We start from the raw sequence: 18,483 nt of genomic DNA, 5'->3' as shown, positions 1-18,483 counted from the left end.
CCGTCACCGTCGTAGCCACTTCTTTGGTAGCTGTTTCTAAGAATAACCATGATAAAAAAGAAGCATCAGTAAAAAAGAACACTCCTTTCTTTTTCGGGGTTTTCCCTCCTGAATCTCATGCTTTCTCTCTCTTTTTCTTTGTGTGCGTGTGTGTTTCGAATAAAGGGGAGGGGGGACTGTTCTCTTCTGCCTCCGATCCAAAAAGGGACCCTTTTTTTTGTGGGGGGAGGAAGAGGGAGAAATAAGAGGGACAATTATCATGAAACGCAAAAGAAAGTATGTGTACGTCTGCCTCCAATGGCAGCAGCACTTTTTGTTTTGCATAAAAGACTCTGTAAAATAGATGGAATATGTACCTTCTTGTTCGGGAACTGGAGTTTCGTTGGGTGATTCCTCCGGCTGAGGTTCTTCTTTGGGTTCGGTGGGTTTTTCCACGGGCTCCTTCTTCTTGTTACCACCACCAAAGAACTTGCTGATGAGCGAAGCACGCTTGGCGGCCGGTTGATCCGAGGCTGGTGAGGACGCTTCTTCTTGTGAAGAGGCTTGGTTGGCTTCTACAGGTGTTTCGGTGTTTGTTGCTACGGTCTCGTCATGAGCAGTGGTGTGTGCGGCGACGGCTTCTGTTGCCGCCACGGTAGCAGGGTCGGTGTTGGCCTGCTTATCTTCGGAACCGGCCGTTTCCGTGGCAGCGGTACCTTCATTCTCGGCCCCTTGAACAACAGCTGACGTTTCAATGGGCGATAAATGCTCGATTTTGGGTAATTCCACAGGTTCAGCGGGTGCTTCACTCACAGGAGCAGCCACTGGTTCTTCAGTCTTGGTGCTGCTGCCCTGTAATGATGTTCAGAAACTGGGTTTATTTTTCAATCCAACGTCAATAGTTTGTTGGGTGAGCCTTGTCTTACCTTGACTCGGTTGAATAAGCTACCAAAGCCTTTTGATTTTCTCTTGTCGGCTGTCTTTGTTGTGGTGGATTCGACGGGTGAGGAAGGGGAAGAAGAAGCTGGCTCTTGTTCTTCATTGTTAGTGGGTGCGACTTCCTTTTTCGCGGGTTTCACAAAGGGGTTGAAGATTCGCTTCTTGGGAGAAGCAGGTTTAGCCGTGTCAGCTGCCGCCGTCGCTGTATCGTTTTGATTCTCGGTTTCTTGATGTTCATCATCGGTGGGTAAACCTGCGGTGGAAACAGGGTTGGCATCGGCGGTAGCATCATTGGTGGGTGCATCCTTCTGAGGAGCCGTCGCCGATTTATCAGTGTCTTGAACCGTAGAATCAATGGCTGGTGTTGATGCAGACACAGTATCTTCCAGTTTAGCGGGAACGGCAATGGCAGGAGTGGTATCTTGCTGAGGTGTTTCAGATGTTGTCATGATTGTTTTTAATGGAATCCAATAGAACAAGGAAAGAAAAAGATCAAAAACTTTGAAAAAGAGATGCAAGACAAGCCAACCATTTATATGGTAAAAGATGGGCAACCCGTTTTTCAGCACGAGCACTTTGGTCGGGAGGGGGGTCGGCTCTTTTCAGGGGGGGCTTTTTTGAAGGGAAAAAAAAAGACCAGAGAAGACAGGAGCGGGCATGATTTTAGGTTCTTCGCTTCGTGCGATTAGCAATGTCTGTTCATTCCAGATATGGGCTGTACCTCTAATGTATCTAATGCCATCGTCTACATCGAGCCAAAAAGATTGACCAAAAAAAGACAATGCTACGACCTGTTTTTTTTTTCTTGATCGGTTGCCACATCTTGTAAGGAGAAGGGCAAATAAAAATGCCAATCTTTTTTCATGTAATAAGCAAAGCGTTTCACACAATAACAAATTCATGAACATAGGAGAAATCTGGATGAAGAAGAAAAACAAGAAAAAGTAGGAGCGTCATGATTCGTAGTTTGACCTTTTCAGGATTCTCAGATGCTTCATTTTTTTTTTCTTTTTTTTTCGCTTAAACTATACAGTGCATGATGTCTTTCTCTTATTTTTTTTCTACCGATATTATCAATGACTCCTCCTAGATGGGATTTTTTTTCTCTCTTTTTGTTTGTTTCCGAGGAGCCATTCATGCACGTTAAAGTTTGCAATTACATCCTGCTTTTCCTAATCCAGAAGCATCAAGGCACGCAAAATAAAACCCCTCTCCTCCTTGAGATACGACCGTGGTTTGATTGGAGTAACCCAGATTTACGAATTTGAATTTTCTCTTCTTCCAATGATTGGGCATGGAAAAGCCCTAAAAAGCGGTATCGGATCACGATGACTAAAGAGGCATGGTTTTCCGTGGAAAAAAAGAAGTAAAAACGTCTTATTTCGTCGGGTTCAAATGCGCGAGGAAATCGATGATGACATTCAATTGCATCGTTGCATCTCGGATAACACTCTCCCTTAAACGGTGCTCGCATCTTCCCTGGGACGGTTTTTTTTTCCTGACCTCCCATGGATTCCCATGCGCCGAAGATCCACCATGCAACCTAGAACGGATAAACCTATCTTCAAGACACGAGTAGAATTATTCTAGCTACCCAGCGTGCTTTTGTACTATTGGAAATTTTCAGATTCCTTTTTGCCACGTTTTGTAGCAAACATCTTGGATCGAAGGGACTTTCTTGTTCATTTGAAACAAAAATAAGAAATAAAGTGAATGTAGGGATAAGTATAGGATGTAAGAATGAATGAAACGATGCACTTCCCATCTGCTTATCGCTTGAATCAAACACAAAATTATATGATATAAGGAGAAGTCTGACGCTGGAAAAGATGGATAAGGATTTGTCAATATAAAAAAAAAAAAACCATGCTTCGTTCCTGCAGCCGATAAACCAACGTTCTGTGCATTTGTTTATTTACCAATAGAGCCACGCTTTTGTTTATTTATGAAAAAAAAGAGAAAAACAGCCTTTATAAGAAGATGGATGAGCTAATCCGTGCTTGTTTTTTTTATTCGCGCCTGCAAATGCATGAAACCAAAAATAGCGTTGCTGCGTTTCGAGTCGAGGTCGTCGTCATAGAAAATACAGCGAGCGTCTGATTGTTTTTCAAAGCCAGCACAGGATGCGACGGAAATCAAGACCTGAATACTTCTCATTCACTATCGCAACCATGTCACAACCATCGCTGGCTCAACTGTTAAAGACTCACAACCAGCACCAAGCAGACAAAAAGCGACACAATGGTAACGTAGAATATACGTTGTTACCCGTTCCTTTTTCATCTTGCTGATCAATTTGTCGTCGTCGTACAGACCAACTGAAGAAAGACGCAGCACATGCCGTTCACGAACTGACCGATGCTGTATCACTGCATGTCAATGAAGGGTAAAAACTAACTCGAAATTGCGGCACGGAATTAACATGCAATATGAACTGATTTTATATCGGTTGACAGCATCTCGGATATCTTTTTACGTCAGAAAGAGTTGGAGCAAGAGTCAAGAAAGCTCGCCAATCAAACAGCCAAGTATACCAAACAAACGAATCAGTGGCTTTCACTCGTGGACAACTTTAACAGCGCCCTTAAAGTAATGTTCATGTCTACATGTTTCTAATGAAACTGGAATGGAGCTTATGCAAGTAGAACGGCGTTACTGACGTTCCTCTTATAGGAAATAGGCGATGTTCGGAATTGGGCGCAGATCATGGAAAACGATATGCGAGCTATCATGACGACTTTGGAGTTTGTTCATCAAGGTTGGTTAAGCATTGTTTTTTCACAATTGTAATAATGATACTAAATAATATAATAAAACATAGGCACCATTGATGGAAAACCCGTCGAACGAGGGAATGATCATCATACGAACGACACGGCTGAAAACGCGTAACCTATTCTATCTATATCCCCCGCCGCCCCATCTGTAAATATGCCTTTCAGTAAAATCATAAACCTTATCTTTCCACAAAAAATACGCGTTGCAGCTTGTTATTCTTAGCCGGTGTCTCTGCTGAGGCGACCCATCCAGCGAAAAGCAGACAATGTTGGTACAGTCCCTTCACGTGCAATCAGGCTATATACCATTGGCGGATCGATTTGTATAAGTTGACGAGATAGAGTTTATCCTGGAAAATCACCCGGATTTTTCTGTGATAGAATATGCGATTTACTAGGCATTGGATGGAGTAACAATGGATTAATGTATCATCAACTGCTTAAGGCCACGAAAAAGAGAAAAAAAAAAAGGTTCTATCGTTGATAAATATAATAACTGTCTGAAAAATACAATCTATTCAAGGTCTATACAAGTTTCATAACCATAATAAATCTTACAGAAAAAAAAAGGAAAAGAAAAAGGTGGAAGAAGGAGCTACCTCGGAAAATATATCGGTGACTGCAAACGAACAAGGATGAAGAAAGGGTAGAAAGAATGCAAGAAACAAGTAAGAGCACAAACGGAGAAGAAGGAAAATCATGATTACAGAAGGAGGTGCACAGGGTATAGGACAAGGAAAAAGGATCATTGAATTGTGCACTGACAATATACAGGACCTGCCCCATCATGCGTTGTCCATTGAGGTGGCGGTGGCGTTGACGAAGTGTCATGAATCAAGTAAGGCGTGGAAGAAGAGGATTGGTGTGGCCGCAGCGAATGACCACCATAGTTGGTCATGGCCACAGCAGGCATGCTTGGGAATTGTTGATTGAATACACTCTCACTGCGAGTGGTATCCACGGATAATCGTAGTTGTAGATTATCAACGCCGGCGTGAGAATGATAATCTACGCTTTGACTGCTCGTACTGGTCCGTTTGTCGTCCGCTGAAGAAATCAATGATAAAAAAAAAGAAGAAACTTAGCGCATGTCTCGATTGCTTTGGGGTTGATTTTGTTCTCCAACTTACTGCGACTGGTAGAAGATTCGATATCGCCCAAGGTGGATACGCCGGAATCATGAGTGGCATTTTTACGGTTTTCCCATCGTTTTAGGTTACTTTGCATGTACTCGAGAGCGAAATTCATATCGGTCATCACTTCGCGCACACTTTCAAAGAGGTTGACGGCAACAAAGCGAATAAAGCCGATCTGAGAATCTTCCAGAACGACCTTGTTCCGGTCATTGGTCGGTAACACGGGCAAACCCAGTTCGCGTTCAAGATCGCCTTGACAAGCGAACTCTTCACATAGTAATTCCGCCCATTTAGCAGCACGCGTAAACGGTCGTGTCTAAAAAAAAAAATAGATGAATTTCCATGGGACCAATGACAATGAAAAAAAAAAAAGCCAGAACGCCCCCTTCGCCCCCCAAAAAAGAAAGAGTTACATACCACGTTACTGATATCAGCGCATTTAATAATGGCGCTGCAGATCAGTAGGCGTTCTTCCATTTTGGCCGGTTCCTCCAGAGAATGGAAATCGCAATTTTTCAGTCGAACGGCTTGATCTTTAATTTTGGTGACATATTCATTGTGCAATGACATGTCTGTTGCCAAAATCGTTGTCACGACCGTTTTACGAAATTCTAAAATGGTAAACCATAAGTTTTTTTTTTTTTTTTTTTTCATGATTGACTTCATTCTTTTTGGTTTAAAGCGAACTACCAAAAAAAAAAAAAGCCAACCCCACGGATGACCGTAAAACAGCTCTCTTTTTTAAGGATGATTACCTTGATAATCGGCTGCGCCCGTGCCTCCAGCATACTGATCAAGGCCGTGTTTTTTAATGATCTGGAACAAGGTCATGGAATGAAAACTTTCAAGGACCGACCGGTCATTGTACAACAGGGCGAGCGGGGTTGCCGAATTAATCTTGATTTGTCATTGAATCGGTGATAGGTGAGTGGGTAGATCACACTAATCTGTCGAAAAAAAGAAAAAAAAAGGGCCAAGCTTACCAAAAACATATTATTGACGCCTGGATGGGCAGCATCATGACCTATGGCGGCAATTAAAAGCGCGAAAATGTCTTTGGGTCGTAACAGGTCTTGTGGTCGCGTCATGTTATGTCCCGTGACGGAGGCTAATTCAACGTGGCGATCGGCAAACGAGACCAGTCCCAGTTTGCAAAGGAAAAAGTAGGAACACTGTAAAACGTCGACGGCATGAGCAAAGTTATGATAGGGATTTGCATCATGATACACGCTGGAAAGCTCATCAATAAAGTCGTACAGCTGGGCTAAATTAAAAAAGAAATATATGTAGAAGAAAAAAAACAGAAATAAAGGTTACGCAGAGCCGAAAAATAATGAAAATAAAAAAAGGACGCGAGTTATACCTTGAGACATTTTGAGATGGGATAATTCGGGGAAGCGTAGTACTTGATCGAAAATTAGACAAACGCAGTGAATGAGATCGGCGTGATCTAAATCAAAAGGCGAGAAATCCCAGCTGGATATCCGCGTTTTCAAGTAGTTTGTCTGGTCTCTGAATGGAGAATAGATCAAGTCAGTCGGATTCCATTGGATGTGGCACAAACGAATCAAAAAAAGAAAAGAAAAAGAAAGACAAAGAAATTAAAAAAAAAAAAAAAAACCGAGACGGCCATTCTACTTACACTGTCAACGTATGATATTTACTGGATCGCGCATGGGTGTTGTAAGTGTTCAAACAAGGCGATTTGGACAATCTATTCAGAGATGAGATGTTGGCGTTCAGGTTCTAGGAAGAGGAGTTTTCAAGGTTCAGTAGACATACTGTTGATGGTTATCCTTGATGAATATTTCTTGAACGCGGTGATGTAATCCATCCCACAAGGTGGATAAATTGACGGTGGATGGTACGGTATGGACGGCAAAGGGTTGGGTTGGCGAAGCGACGGTGGGCGAGGATGAGGAGGAGAGAGAGGAAGGTGGATTGATATCGTGGGCGATGCGATGGAGTTTCTTTTTGAATGATGGTTGGTAATGATGATGAGAACAGGATACATTGTTTCAAAGTGGATGACAAGCGGAGCTTACCAGAAAGAGGGTCTTAATTACGTCTATTCTGAGTGGTTGGAGTAAATAATCGGCAGCACCGGCGTGGATGCAATGAAGCATAAAATTGGGATCCTGATTGGAAGAACAGACTAACAGAAAATTTTCAGTCCGAGTCCTTGGAACAGATCATAAAGCCAAAAAAAGAGCGCCTCTTTTTTCTTTATAGTAAAAGGAGGTAACAAAAAAAAAGAGGGATCGACTTACCAACTATAGTTGCATTAGAGGTAATGAATTTGGTGGAGAGATATTTGATCCATGCGATACGAGGGTCGGTAGTGTCCAAGGTGCAATCGAGGGAACAAGCATTATATAGAGAGGAATGTTCGTTGTGATGGTTGTGATATTGATGGTGAGGAGGGATTGCTCGAGGATCAATGGTATCGAGATCAATGAGTAATATACTAGGAGAACAGGCATGGATGTATTGTGGGATATCTGCAATACTGTGTTGTATAATCACTGCAGGGGCGAAGGATCACCACAAACGAAAAAAAAAAAAAAAAAAAGGTTGAAAAAGTGAAGAAGAGAAAGAAAAGGTTTTTAATTTGCAAGAAAAAAAAAAAAGAAGTTTGTGAGTATGATGATCTTGGGTTTCTTGCATTTTTTTTTATTGGTTTTTACCTTGACCAAAGACTTGACGGAGTTGACCAAGGTAAGAAGGAGAATCATCCTCTAAAGTATCGTCTGTGTAGCCTTCGACGAGAAAAGGTCGTGGTTTAGGTTGATATAACACGATTATGGAACAGCGTAAGGGATCCATCATGGACACACACACACACGAAAGTAAGAATTGACGATGAAGAAAAAAGGAATTGAGACAACGCTGAACTGACAAGGTCCAAGGTGGGATTCCGTTTGCAAATCGACGAGATTGGGAAAACCGAGATGATGAACCAAAGGATTAAAAAAAAAAAGAAAAAAAGAGAAAGAAGAGGTACCAAAGGAAAAGAAAAAGAGAAAAAGAGCCAAAAAGCAAAAACAGTAAAACTCAAAAGGAAGAGAAAAAGCCGCCTTTGCTATTTTTCGACTCTGTTTAGAAGCGTCAGTTTAGCATTTCATGGTGCCACCAAAAAAGATTCACAATACAAAAATCATTTCCCAACTACTTATTGACATTCCTCCCAACCAATGGCCTGTAAAAACCCTCACATCGTCTTTTTCTCAGCTGATTGACATTTCTATACCTCTTTGTATTCCTTTTTTTTTCTTCTTCTTTCAGGTAGGCAGGGAGTACTTGCCGGAGGCCCTTAGGAGCCTTTTTGTTACCGCTTGGTAGGGAAGCCGAACCCGAGATGGCACCCGGGTCCCTTGCCAAGATCAGGTCCAGCACGTGGATGGAAGGACAATGGGGAAAAGTTGAATCGCTCCGTCAACAGTGTTCACGGCTTGCTCCTCGTCTCTTTTACTCTACCAATTTCCTTGGCATACTTGGCAGAAGAAAAAGGTTTGGGCAAATCGAGTCTCGCCGACCCAAGTTCAGGTACTATGATACTGCACTTGCATGAATCATTGTTTCACAATTTCAGTTGATTGTCCACTTTTGAATTTTCTGTCCTTTTTGTCAATTAAAACTTTTGGCCAAAATAAAAAAGCGAGCCAATATGGTTAAAGGTATTGAGTTGGTGCAATCCACCAAAACGAATGATAAAGCCAAGTTCATTCTTCAATTGATTCAGCAAACCCATTGATTGTTTTGAAATCAAAAAAAAAAGCTCACAATAAAATTCGCATGCATGCGTGTTTCATATATTTTGGAATTATTCAAATTCATAGTTCAAAGGTCATTTCTCCGATTTTTTTTCTTTGTCTATTCACTCTCAATTTAAGCAATTTGCATAAAAGAAGAAAACTTCGGGTTATTTCCATTAGAGTTGGTCGTTATTATGATCTATACAATTATTCAAGGAAAAGAAAAAGGCAGACAGGAAACAAGAATTTTCTTGAACCGTAACAGATCATATTATGCATGGGATCCAACGCGCTTACCCCAAATGCTTGGCAATAAATTCATGGGCGTTCCTTGCATTTTATTTCCTTATTTTTCGCTCTCTCTTGCCTTTTTTTTTTTTTTTTTTTTTTTTTACAATGATCATGTCTATTAATAAAGATGTATGATGGATTGACATGCTGTTGTTGTTGCATACTGTAGCTATTTTTGAGAAAACAGTGTAATGGGGAAGAAAAAAAGGTGGGAGGATACAAGGAGGCAAAAGGACAAGACAGCCAGGAGAATGGGGAAAAAAACAAGAGACAGAGAGAGAGAGAGAGAGAGAGAGAGAGAGAGAGAAGTGTGCGATTCTCAGGCGAATGGTATGCGGAAAGGGAAAAGAAGAGGATGGATTGGGATAAATCGGTATTGTAGAATACACGTTGTTTGAAAGAGAGTGGGTGGGTGGGTGATGTTGTTGTCTCTTTTTTTTCCCCTTAAATCAGAGGTTGTTCAATTTGGCTTAGCCAACCACGCACTCGTCCGTGATTACGATGTTGCAGATCCTCTTCTCGAGGAACCGGTGCAGGTGATTGGATCCGTACGCTTTGAAAGGCAGTCACCATATGATCTATGGACATGTCGGCTTCTCCTCGCTGCACCACAACTCCACGTTGGCTCAGACCAAATGCTTCGGGAGACACGGGAAACGCCGTATGATAGCTTTTGATCGACACGGGCGGAGAATTCAGACTCACATCAACACAGATTGTCTGTGTTCCTACACTCTTTTGTTCTTCCTTTTTCGCCAGGAGAGACGCCAGCGCCAACTCCAATGATTCCACTTGCTCGTTCCGTTCTCGTAATTCATTCCATAATTTTCGATTCTAGATTTTTGCATAAATCCCGAATTAATGCTAAAGTTAATATATTATCCTTTCTTATCGCCGTTATCCAATTCGTTTTCCGTTCACTGTACCTCTTCTTCCAATTGATACTTGTCGAGATTTTCCTCCACCAGTCCCTCCAAATGATACAACTGCAATTTCAGATCAAAATTTTCCTTTTTCAGATCGGTGATCATCTATCAAAGGAAAATCCATGCACGCGTTAGTGTCACCATGCTTAATTTGGAGAATTACTTTTTTTTTTTGGCGCATCAAGGATGACAACACATGCCTTTTGCAGTTCTTTCATTGGGGCTGTTTTCTGGTGGGTAGGTGTAGAGGCCGTCTGTTGTGGCTGAGGTTGGGGCATGGAGTATCGATTGGTTTTATTGTTTCTCGGGCTATTGCACAGTCCCGGTGGTCGACCGAGATTGGACGCATAAAATCGTCGGGAGTGATTGGACAGTGATAACGATAAGTCGGTAATACACGAACGTGTTTTGCGAATGGACGATGCCGAAGTAATGGGTGATGACGAAGGACTGAGTAGAGGAGATAAAGGCGGTTCCACTGTGTGGTGGGCGTCGCTGTTTCCGTGAATAGCGCGATTCGGACGATAGTCGAGACCGGTTTCCGAAACACTGACGCCCAATCCTCCGGACGGAGAGTCTGTGTAAGGTGGAGCGGGAGGAAGTTCTTTGGTCAGCAGTGAAGAAGGTCGCGAATAAACCGGAAAAGTCATGTGAATAAACAAAAGTAAGCAAAGTGAAGAAAAAGAGGGAAAGAAAAAAGATAGAGGAGGATTAAAAATTGTGTTGGCATTCTCGGACCCAACTCAGTGAAACGTTTCCAATCGCCACTGACCCTATCTATCCCCCATAATTTTTTTTTCTCTCCCCCTTTATTCGAATTTTTTTTTTCCGATGTGGAAGAAGCGAGTGTTTGATCAAATAAGTAAAGACATCAGTGAACATGCATCTAAACGCCATAAACCCACTGACAACGTGCACCCGCACTGGTTACACTGCCCGCAGTGTCAACTCGCTTCACTGCAACCCTATCAAGACCCCACTTTTCGCGGACTGACATGCCACCACTGTCAATTGCGCATTCCCCTCGACTGCACTTTGGATCTCTCACTTGACAACATTGTCACCATGCTCAACATGGTGCAACAAGATCATCTCAGGTAAAATTTCGTCCAGACTCCCATTTTATTCTTTTTTTTTTCTGCATTAATGAACACACCCACCCCGTTCCGTTCCAGATCATGTTCGGATAAACCGCTGTCCGGTTCAGTTGCCACCACCACTTTTCCGAATCAATCTGACGTTTTTCTCACGTGGACTTGTCATCATTGCGGTGCATTGGAGATCATTTTATGATGAATGACAATAAAATCATACCCTCCAAAAACAAGAAAAAAAAAACAAAAGATCAGAGAAATTCAAAAAAAAAATTGTGATGGAAACAAGTTACAACAGGGAAAAAACAAAAAAGACTAAAAAACAACAAAGAAAACAAAAAAAAAAAAAAACGAGAGACAAACTACCATGCTGGTTCACCATGATGCGATTGTGAGTGACTTCCGATGTGAAGTGCATTATGACCTCCGCTGGGGGTCATGGAGCCCGTGTAACTTTCACTGAGGATACCGTCGTTGGCAGGATTGTAAGTAAAACCTGCAAACTGTTCCTGCATTGTCTTGGAAATATGCGATTCATCCACCACGGATTCCATGGGAACTTCCGACGTGAACTCTTCATCAAAATTCGTCGTGTCAATCGCACCTTCCACTGACGGCTTGAATGGGGGCTGCATCTTCTTTTGTATTAATTTGCGCCAATCAATGCTGGCAAAAAATGGATGGCTTTTAATCTCTTCTGGTCCATTGTTTCCCAGTCGTTGCGTCGGTTCCCGTGTTAATAACTGGAATGGGAAATTTAGAATTGGAGAATAAAAAAAAAACCATGTGACCAAACAAAACAATAGCAATCCCCCCTACACACACAAACAACTCGTTTTCTCTTTCTTTTTTTTTCCGCCCCTCATATTTTGTACTTACTCCACGTAATAATGATTGAGCTTCTTCCGCCATATCTTCGGGGAATCGAAGTTCGTCTTGCAAGATCTTACGGTACATTTCATTGGTGTTTTCATCGTAAAAGGGTGGTAATCCTGTCAACATTTCGTAAAGGAGGACACCTAGTGTCCACCAATCCACCACTTTTGTATACCCTTGGCCTAGGAGCAATTCCGGCGCCAGGTACTCGGGCGTACCGCAAAACGTGTTGGTTCGTTCCGTTTCCGTCATGTTCACCTTGCACAGTCCGAAATCACACAGAGCAATGTGGCCGTTGTAATCGATCAAGATATTCTCCGGTTTCAAATCCCTGTGCCGTATACCCGATAAGTCAACCCAGCCTTATCACAGTGGCCAAACGACACGCTATATACACTCACCGGTACACGACATTGAATCCATGCAAGCATTCCAAAGCACACAACAGTTCGGCGGTATAAAATCGGGACCGTTCTTCATCGAATTTGCCTTCCACTTGAAGATGGTGGAACAATTCACCCCCGTTGATGAACGCTAATACCAGGTACAGTTTATCCGGGCTTTGAAATGCAAACTTTAAAGGCACAATAAACGGGTTCCTCACTTCAGCAAGCACAGTTTTCTCGGCCATTGTATGCGTCACCTCGGATCGAGAAATAATACGTGATTTTCGCAACACCTTCATAGCATAGATTCGATTGGTGTCCTTTTTACGTACAACATACACCTTGATACACAACAGACATATGGATTCCAATGAGCTTTCTAGGATGCACAAATCATCGCTCCAACTCGGTGCGCCTTACCTTGCCGAAACTGCCTCTTCCAATGACTCGTAAAAGATCAAATGAATCGAAAGCGATGGTTTGACTTTGCTGTGGTGATGGGTGAGTGAATGGATTGTGGGTTGGTGGAAAAAAAAAACAGGGGCTTTTTATTCCAGTGGAGGATTTTTATACCTGCTGTTTCTTGTAGCAAAGTTGAATATGCATGGCGCCGGTGCCACCGGCGATGGGCAAGACTTGGTCGTCGAGTTTGTTGGAATCGAATTGGGGCAAGAGTTTGACATTACCCAAGAAGTAATCCTTGGTGGTGGTAATGTTGCGAGCAGGGGTGGTGGGATGGGTGGGTGGTTGTCTCATATAGATCGATATGGAGACATCGGAGCTGCGTGATACATCACTAAAACAAACCCCAATAATAATTAGTCTTAAGGAGAAACACGCCAAAAAGAAGGGAAAGGGGTGGCCATCAAAGAATTGGGAAAACAATGCAAATAAAAAAACGTAACTTACAAATTCGCTCGATACTGATAAATGGGATTCATGGTATCGCCACCGAGGGCATCGATGACAATCTCGTTCTTATCAAATTCAAGCACAACATAAGGTAACCACCAATGCTGCTTACGATTAAACGAGTCCCGGTTGGTTCGAGGCATCGGTTGTTGCGTCGCTGTACTGGGCAACTGAACGCCTGGAGGTACCGACAGTCCTCGGGCTTCGCATATGCGAACCATCAGTAGGCCCGACTTGGGTTCGTGCTGCTGTGAAGACGACGCTGATAAGGACGGACTGGGTCCATCCGATGACAAAGATGAAGCATGCGTCAACGATCGTGAAGCCGTTGTCGTGGCATCCTTATTTTCTGACCAAAAACCACGAATCGCTTTATTTTAACGGACCGACTTGGGGTGTGGCGCGGGGATGAAACAACACTTACTTTTAGTGCCAGGCAATTTCCACGAATTCATTGCAGCGAGACAAGAAGGAATGCAAAGAGCGAGGGAAAGGGTAAAGAAAGCAACAAGGGGAACTGAAGATGGAACTGGAGGCAAGAGCCGGTAGAAGAACAAGGCTCACACCCACAGAGAAAGAGAGAGGGCAATGAAGACGAGGGGCAAATGAACCTTTTCAAAGTCAGAAATTGGTTCGGTGGTCGTATCTGCCTCCTCTTTTCTCGTCCCGGCGGAGTTTTAAGCTGGATCATGGACTCTTAAGCTTCGCGCTCCGTGCAGCCTTATTTCATCCTCTTTAAACCATCCAATTTTGGCTTGCCAGTAGAGAAAAAATGAATATTTACCTCAATGGTATGAAAAAAAAGGAAAAACTATTTTGAAGGAATAGGTAATATATACCGGACCAATAAAAATTTAGCAAAAATAGCAGCCAAAAATACACAATATATCACGATTATTGTAATTGACCGCAATAGACGAATCAATAAATGACCCAAATACAAGAAAAATATGTGTGTACCTGACCCATTATTCTGTGGGTCAAAAGCACAGGAATCCAAACTGTAAATCATCCCTTTCGCCCGATTTCAGTCCAATATAGTGAGTTTCATCGCTCCACCGAGTCTCAGACGACGGTACGTCCATCGAGAAAGACGGATTCTAGACCGTGTCTATGATAAGATTAAATTTCAATGGGGAGTCGATCCCCTTTTCCTAACGCGTATGTCTCAGAAATCTCTACTTTTTTCCCTTGGTTCTCCGCACGAAAACCCCCCAAAAAGGTCCAGTTCCGGGACGGTGGAAGCATAGATGATCGTCGCTCGGTGATGGATCGCCCATTGAACGGTGCACCTCAGAGGCGGCACAGTAGCGCAGCTTACTTGTTGTTGACAAAACTTGTAGACTATCCAATAAAAGATCCTTAAGCTTATTCTGTATTGCCCGACAGCTGTAAGCACCTTTTTTTCCGAGATACTTGCGAAAGATGGTCCAGCGGTAAGCATGATAGCGTGTCCCAGTTGTTTGCAGCTATATATTTGTCTCGTCGTCACACGGTCAATTTGCTAATCGGATGCTCAAGTCGTTCAAGCGTGTGACCGACACAAGTAAAGTCCTAGTTGTCGCTCTTGTAATTAAAATTAGCACGACGCGGCACATGAACCCTCCAGTCGCCATGCGAAAAATATGATTTCAAGCCGCTTCTCTTTCTGATTCATCGGGCTCTCACTTTCTGTAAAAAGTCGGTTCAAGGTAATCACAACTGAACGATCAAACTATTACATTCATTTTCAGTAATTACCTTGCTGAAGTAGACACGGCCTTGGAAAACGTGCATTGGCATTTTTTTTTTTCTCTTTCTCTCTCTTTCGGCTTGCTCAGTAGTTATTCAGGCACGGGGAGAATTTTAATGTGATAAGCTGCCCGAAAACTACTCATGCTAAAACACTTTTGAAAACCTCCACATTTGCATGCCTCAAAATGTGTGAAACAGTATTAACAAGCTGTTGTCATCTTGGTGGAAAGACTGATTGGCCGTATTTAGTTGAAAAGAAACTTTCACAGACGTTTTACTATGTAGGAGTTGCTGACGAGAATCTTTCCAGACATCTTTGAACAGATGGTGTCCACTTGAAGCCAAGATTTTAAGAGCATAATGCTTATTGTTTATATTACAATACCATTCATTCATATTTCAAACCTGTATTTATTCATCCTTTTGCCTGGCTGTGCCCAGATCGGGAGCGACCATTCCGATTCCAAAGGTGGACCAGCCAAAATAACTTGAAGCTTGGCTTCAAGGGAAACGACATGAGCATAATGAAACTACATAGGGGATATAATGGGTTAAAATCAATATCTATCGAGCTTCCACGCGTTTCACGAGTTACCAGAGCACCTGTGTCTGATAGAAAACTAGGTCAAGAGCGAATAATGTCATGTTAAATGAATGAACAATGATGCATGTCACATAAATCAAATAAAAACATATTCAATGAAGGTCAAAACTGCCCATTCAGACTTGCGAAACCAAAGCTTTGGCCTCGGCCATCGCATGACAGACACATGTATATTTTTTTAAAAGAGGTTGCCAAGAACTCCTTGCCACAAAAACAAAAAATTGTTTCAAGTCCTTCTACATTCTCTGGATGCTGTCATCGATCAAGACCAGTCGATCCTCAAAATCAAAAATAAAGAACTAGTCTTCTTCTGCTTAACGGCAAGGATGGGCCCATTGGTCACGGTATAAACCAGAAGGGAACTTGATTACGATCCTAAGCCTAGGTTCTTCTTACGGATCACCGCTTCAATCGGTGCAGTAATGCCCGTATTGTTTACACCAAGAGCATCTCCTTGTCTCCACCTAAAAAGCGACAAACATAACAATGGAACGATTAGTCTCTGTATCACACTTATCCCTACTCGGTGACTTACCCCATGGCGGCAAGCATACGGTGACCACGGTTGCCTTCATCAATAGGTGCCACGCCAGCACCCACCACCGTACCGTGAGCTGGACCGGCAGGAGCTTTCGTATCGTCTTTCTTCTTTTTCTTTGCATCGGATTTCGATTTATCCTTTTTCTTGCCATTCTTTCCGCGGCGACCGTCGTTGTTAAATGCTAGATACGATTTGGCGTTGGTTTTCTCGCTTATGCGTCGTTGGTCGGCTAACGTGTCCTGGGCCGATTGGATAAATCGGTTGATATAGCGTCGGTCCGTGGGTATAAAGGTACGCTCGGTTTTGCTAATGACAGGGCTCCTAAAAAATGGATGTTCCGTTAAAACTGGTTCTTTTACAGAAGAGAACAGCATTCAATTACCTTTCTACTCCTGTACCAATACTGGAAGATTTCAAGTTGTAGGCACTTGCCAGCAAATGAAGATGCCGCCTGCAGTTCTTATTCATTGGTGCAAATTGGTAACTAGAGTGTGATGATGATGAGCTTCTAGTTTCCTTCTCTTGCACACCCATCTGTTCATTCGCTTACCTTGTGATAGTATCATCATCCAAAAATGCCAATATCCGTCTACGTTTATCCAATAATATTGTCGTCAGAAACTCAACCTCACCGTGCTTTTTCTTTCTCTTCCTTTCTGATCTACTCACGCATCAATCTTTTCCAAAGATACATAATTGTTGCTGTCTTTTTTGTTCTTTTTCTCGAGTTTTCGCTCTAGTCGTTTTTGCTTCTTTTCGGCTCTTTGCTTCTTTTTTTGCATCTTTTTGTCATTCTTTTTCTCATGAGAAATCCAGTTCCGCATGCCTAATTGTAGGATCGATTAATACAATCGAAGAAAGCACGGAATCTGATCGAGTGACAATAATTTACCAGGCTTGAGGCTGGGAGGAACATCATTCATCGCATTTTGGAGCGACTGACGGAAAGCGTCAATCGATATTTCCGCATCCTCGGGATCAAAATCGGCGTCTTCCAGTTCCATCAGCTCGTCACTGTCATACTCGCCTTCTTGAAGCAATAAACGTTCCTCTTCCTCTAAATCATCTTCGGCATCATCGTCAAAATGATCCATGACCCAGGGATCATCCTCTGAGCGGCTCAGAATACGCGCAATTTCCTCATCGTCCAAGGTGATATTCTCAATGTAATCACGCATGAGTTCCAAATCATCTTCTTCGTCAAAATCATCCTCATCAAATTCGGCATCGTCGTCGTCGTCGTCCTCCTCTTCCTCATCTGACAATGAATCCAGGTGGCGATTATCTTTGGAAAATCGATTCGCATCCAGTAACTGATCACCACCTTCTTCTGTGCATGATTCGTTATCGCATAATAAGTCTTTGACCGAGTTATTGTCTTGGTTGTGCTGATCACTGGTGGTATTCGAGGAGATGATGCTTTTGTTTTGAGCGATGTTGCTGGTTACAACATTGGCTGACGATACCGTTGGAGACTCCCGATCCTTCTCTGCCACTAATATACCCAGATGATTTAAAATGATGATTCTGATTTTTTTTCCACCGCAAGTCAACCTCGTAATTACGTACATTGTTCAGGAGGATCCATATTCAAACCCACAGATGATCGAGTGAAAGCAATGGTTGTCTTGTAGCTGGTGGACTGAGATCCATTTTTACTGCGGCACGGTTGCGCAGCAGCGGAAGATGAAGCGCCCAAACCTAACCGAGAGAATTCCTCTTCCAGCACAACACTTTCTTCATTAACGACCGTATTCGATGCGGGAACAAAAGGCCGATGATCCAAAACTCGGCGTTTGGTCTTTGCATGTCGTTTTTTACCTTTTTTTTTTCAATCAAGAAATGAGTTCACCTCATCCATGGGCAACACGAATCAAAAGATCAAGAAAAAGCACTAACTCTTTGATTTGTAGACTTGCATGTCGTCGTCAGTTTCTGATTCTTCATCACTGGTAAACTGGCCAAAAATACGGAAATCGTCTTCCAAATCGTCGTCTTCATAGGTGGAGGTGGGTTGATACACATAACCCACAGCGGTAGGGAATAACTGACGGTTGCGACCTCGTCCTCCACCACGAGCTTGTCCACGGCCACGTCCTCGGCCACCACGACCACGACCTCGGCCCCGATATTGCTGTTGATGGCCACGTTTTGGGTATGATCCGCCTCTGTTTCCTCTAGGCATGGTACAAAATGGGAACAAGCTGAGTGAGTGGATAAAAAAAAACTCAACTGCCTACTTTATAAATCAGTGCAAGTGGCTTTTGCTATTGGTCCAATGTGCACTCCGCAGCATGCTATTGCTTTCAAAAAAAAAAAAATCTTTCGCTTGTCCGATAAACTCCCACAGTTCTTTCGATGTCTGGTGTACAGCAGGTGCATGTGTGCAGTGTGTGCATGCCTGCTATTAGCAGTAAGATCATTTGACTTGATTTGATCCTCTTTTACAAACGTTGTATCCGTTTCCATGTCATAATTCGACCATAAAAGTTTTGATAGATTAAACCAATAATGAATGTGGAATGTTTCATAT

The 18,483-nt window shown here is 42.7% G+C and overlaps 6 protein-coding genes across 6 annotated transcripts; 1 reads left to right on the top strand and 5 right to left on the bottom strand.

Annotated features, from left to right (window-relative positions):
* Window positions 1-15: 15 nt before the first annotated feature.
* BYT42DRAFT_568486 (uncharacterized protein) lies at window positions 16-1,442 on the bottom strand. Its single transcript, XM_051568182.1, has 2 exons — window positions 906-1,442; window positions 16-831 (listed from the first exon to the last, which is right to left on the bottom strand). Exons 1-2 carry the CDS (start codon window positions 1,365-1,367, stop codon window positions 37-39), a joined length of 1,257 nt encoding a protein of 418 aa, XP_051423693.1. The 5' UTR covers window positions 1,368-1,442; the 3' UTR covers window positions 16-36.
* Window positions 1,443-2,938: 1,496 nt separating this feature from the next.
* On the top strand, window positions 2,939-4,170 carry BYT42DRAFT_568482 (GCN5-like protein 1-domain-containing protein). Its single transcript, XM_051568181.1, has 5 exons — window positions 2,939-3,162; window positions 3,232-3,304; window positions 3,375-3,507; window positions 3,592-3,676; window positions 3,740-4,170. The coding sequence occupies exons 1-5, from the start codon at window positions 3,042-3,044 to the stop codon at window positions 3,808-3,810; spliced, it is 483 nt and encodes a 160-aa protein (XP_051423692.1). The 5' UTR covers window positions 2,939-3,041; the 3' UTR covers window positions 3,811-4,170.
* On the bottom strand, window positions 4,171-7,874 carry BYT42DRAFT_568478 (uncharacterized protein). The gene is made up of 11 exons (XM_051568180.1): window positions 7,519-7,874; window positions 7,102-7,356; window positions 6,877-6,986; window positions 6,614-6,801; window positions 6,474-6,545; window positions 6,195-6,343; window positions 5,815-6,095; window positions 5,587-5,728; window positions 5,249-5,442; window positions 4,826-5,147; window positions 4,171-4,742 (listed from the first exon to the last, which is right to left on the bottom strand). Exons 1-11 carry the CDS (start codon window positions 7,658-7,660, stop codon window positions 4,441-4,443), a joined length of 2,157 nt encoding a protein of 718 aa, XP_051423691.1. The 5' UTR covers window positions 7,661-7,874; the 3' UTR covers window positions 4,171-4,440.
* Window positions 7,875-9,321: 1,447 nt separating this feature from the next.
* BYT42DRAFT_613660 (uncharacterized protein) lies at window positions 9,322-10,453 on the bottom strand (the record flags this gene model as incomplete). The annotated part of the gene is made up of 3 exons (XM_051571768.1): window positions 9,322-9,711; window positions 9,804-9,908; window positions 9,995-10,453. 3 exons carry the CDS (start codon window positions 10,451-10,453, stop codon window positions 9,322-9,324), a joined length of 954 nt encoding a protein of 317 aa, XP_051423690.1.
* A 745-nt stretch (window positions 10,454-11,198) lies between these two features.
* Window positions 11,199-13,682, bottom strand: BYT42DRAFT_568471 (Pkinase-domain-containing protein). The gene is made up of 7 exons (XM_051568179.1): window positions 13,496-13,682; window positions 13,069-13,420; window positions 12,733-12,955; window positions 12,580-12,648; window positions 12,175-12,500; window positions 11,777-12,104; window positions 11,199-11,640 (listed from the first exon to the last, which is right to left on the bottom strand). The coding sequence occupies exons 1-7, from the start codon at window positions 13,524-13,526 to the stop codon at window positions 11,260-11,262; spliced, it is 1,710 nt and encodes a 569-aa protein (XP_051423689.1). The 5' UTR covers window positions 13,527-13,682; the 3' UTR covers window positions 11,199-11,259.
* Window positions 13,683-15,462: 1,780 nt separating this feature from the next.
* Window positions 15,463-18,161, bottom strand: BYT42DRAFT_568465 (uncharacterized protein). Its single transcript, XM_051568178.1, has 8 exons — window positions 17,850-18,161; window positions 17,520-17,771; window positions 16,843-17,445; window positions 16,620-16,776; window positions 16,501-16,539; window positions 16,333-16,434; window positions 15,945-16,271; window positions 15,463-15,873 (listed from the first exon to the last, which is right to left on the bottom strand). The coding sequence occupies exons 1-8, from the start codon at window positions 18,133-18,135 to the stop codon at window positions 15,777-15,779; spliced, it is 1,863 nt and encodes a 620-aa protein (XP_051423688.1). The 5' UTR covers window positions 18,136-18,161; the 3' UTR covers window positions 15,463-15,776.
* Between the last annotated feature and the right edge of the window lie 322 nt (window positions 18,162-18,483).

The sequence above is a fragment of the Radiomyces spectabilis genome (assembly GCF_025331425.1).
Source record: "Radiomyces spectabilis strain NRRL 2753 chromosome Unknown BYT42scaffold_6, whole genome shotgun sequence".
NCBI lineage: Eukaryota > Fungi > Mucoromycota > Mucoromycetes > Mucorales > Radiomycetaceae > Radiomyces > Radiomyces spectabilis.
The sequence above is the reverse complement of the archived record's forward strand: the minus strand, read 5'-3'. Positions and strand labels throughout refer to the sequence as shown.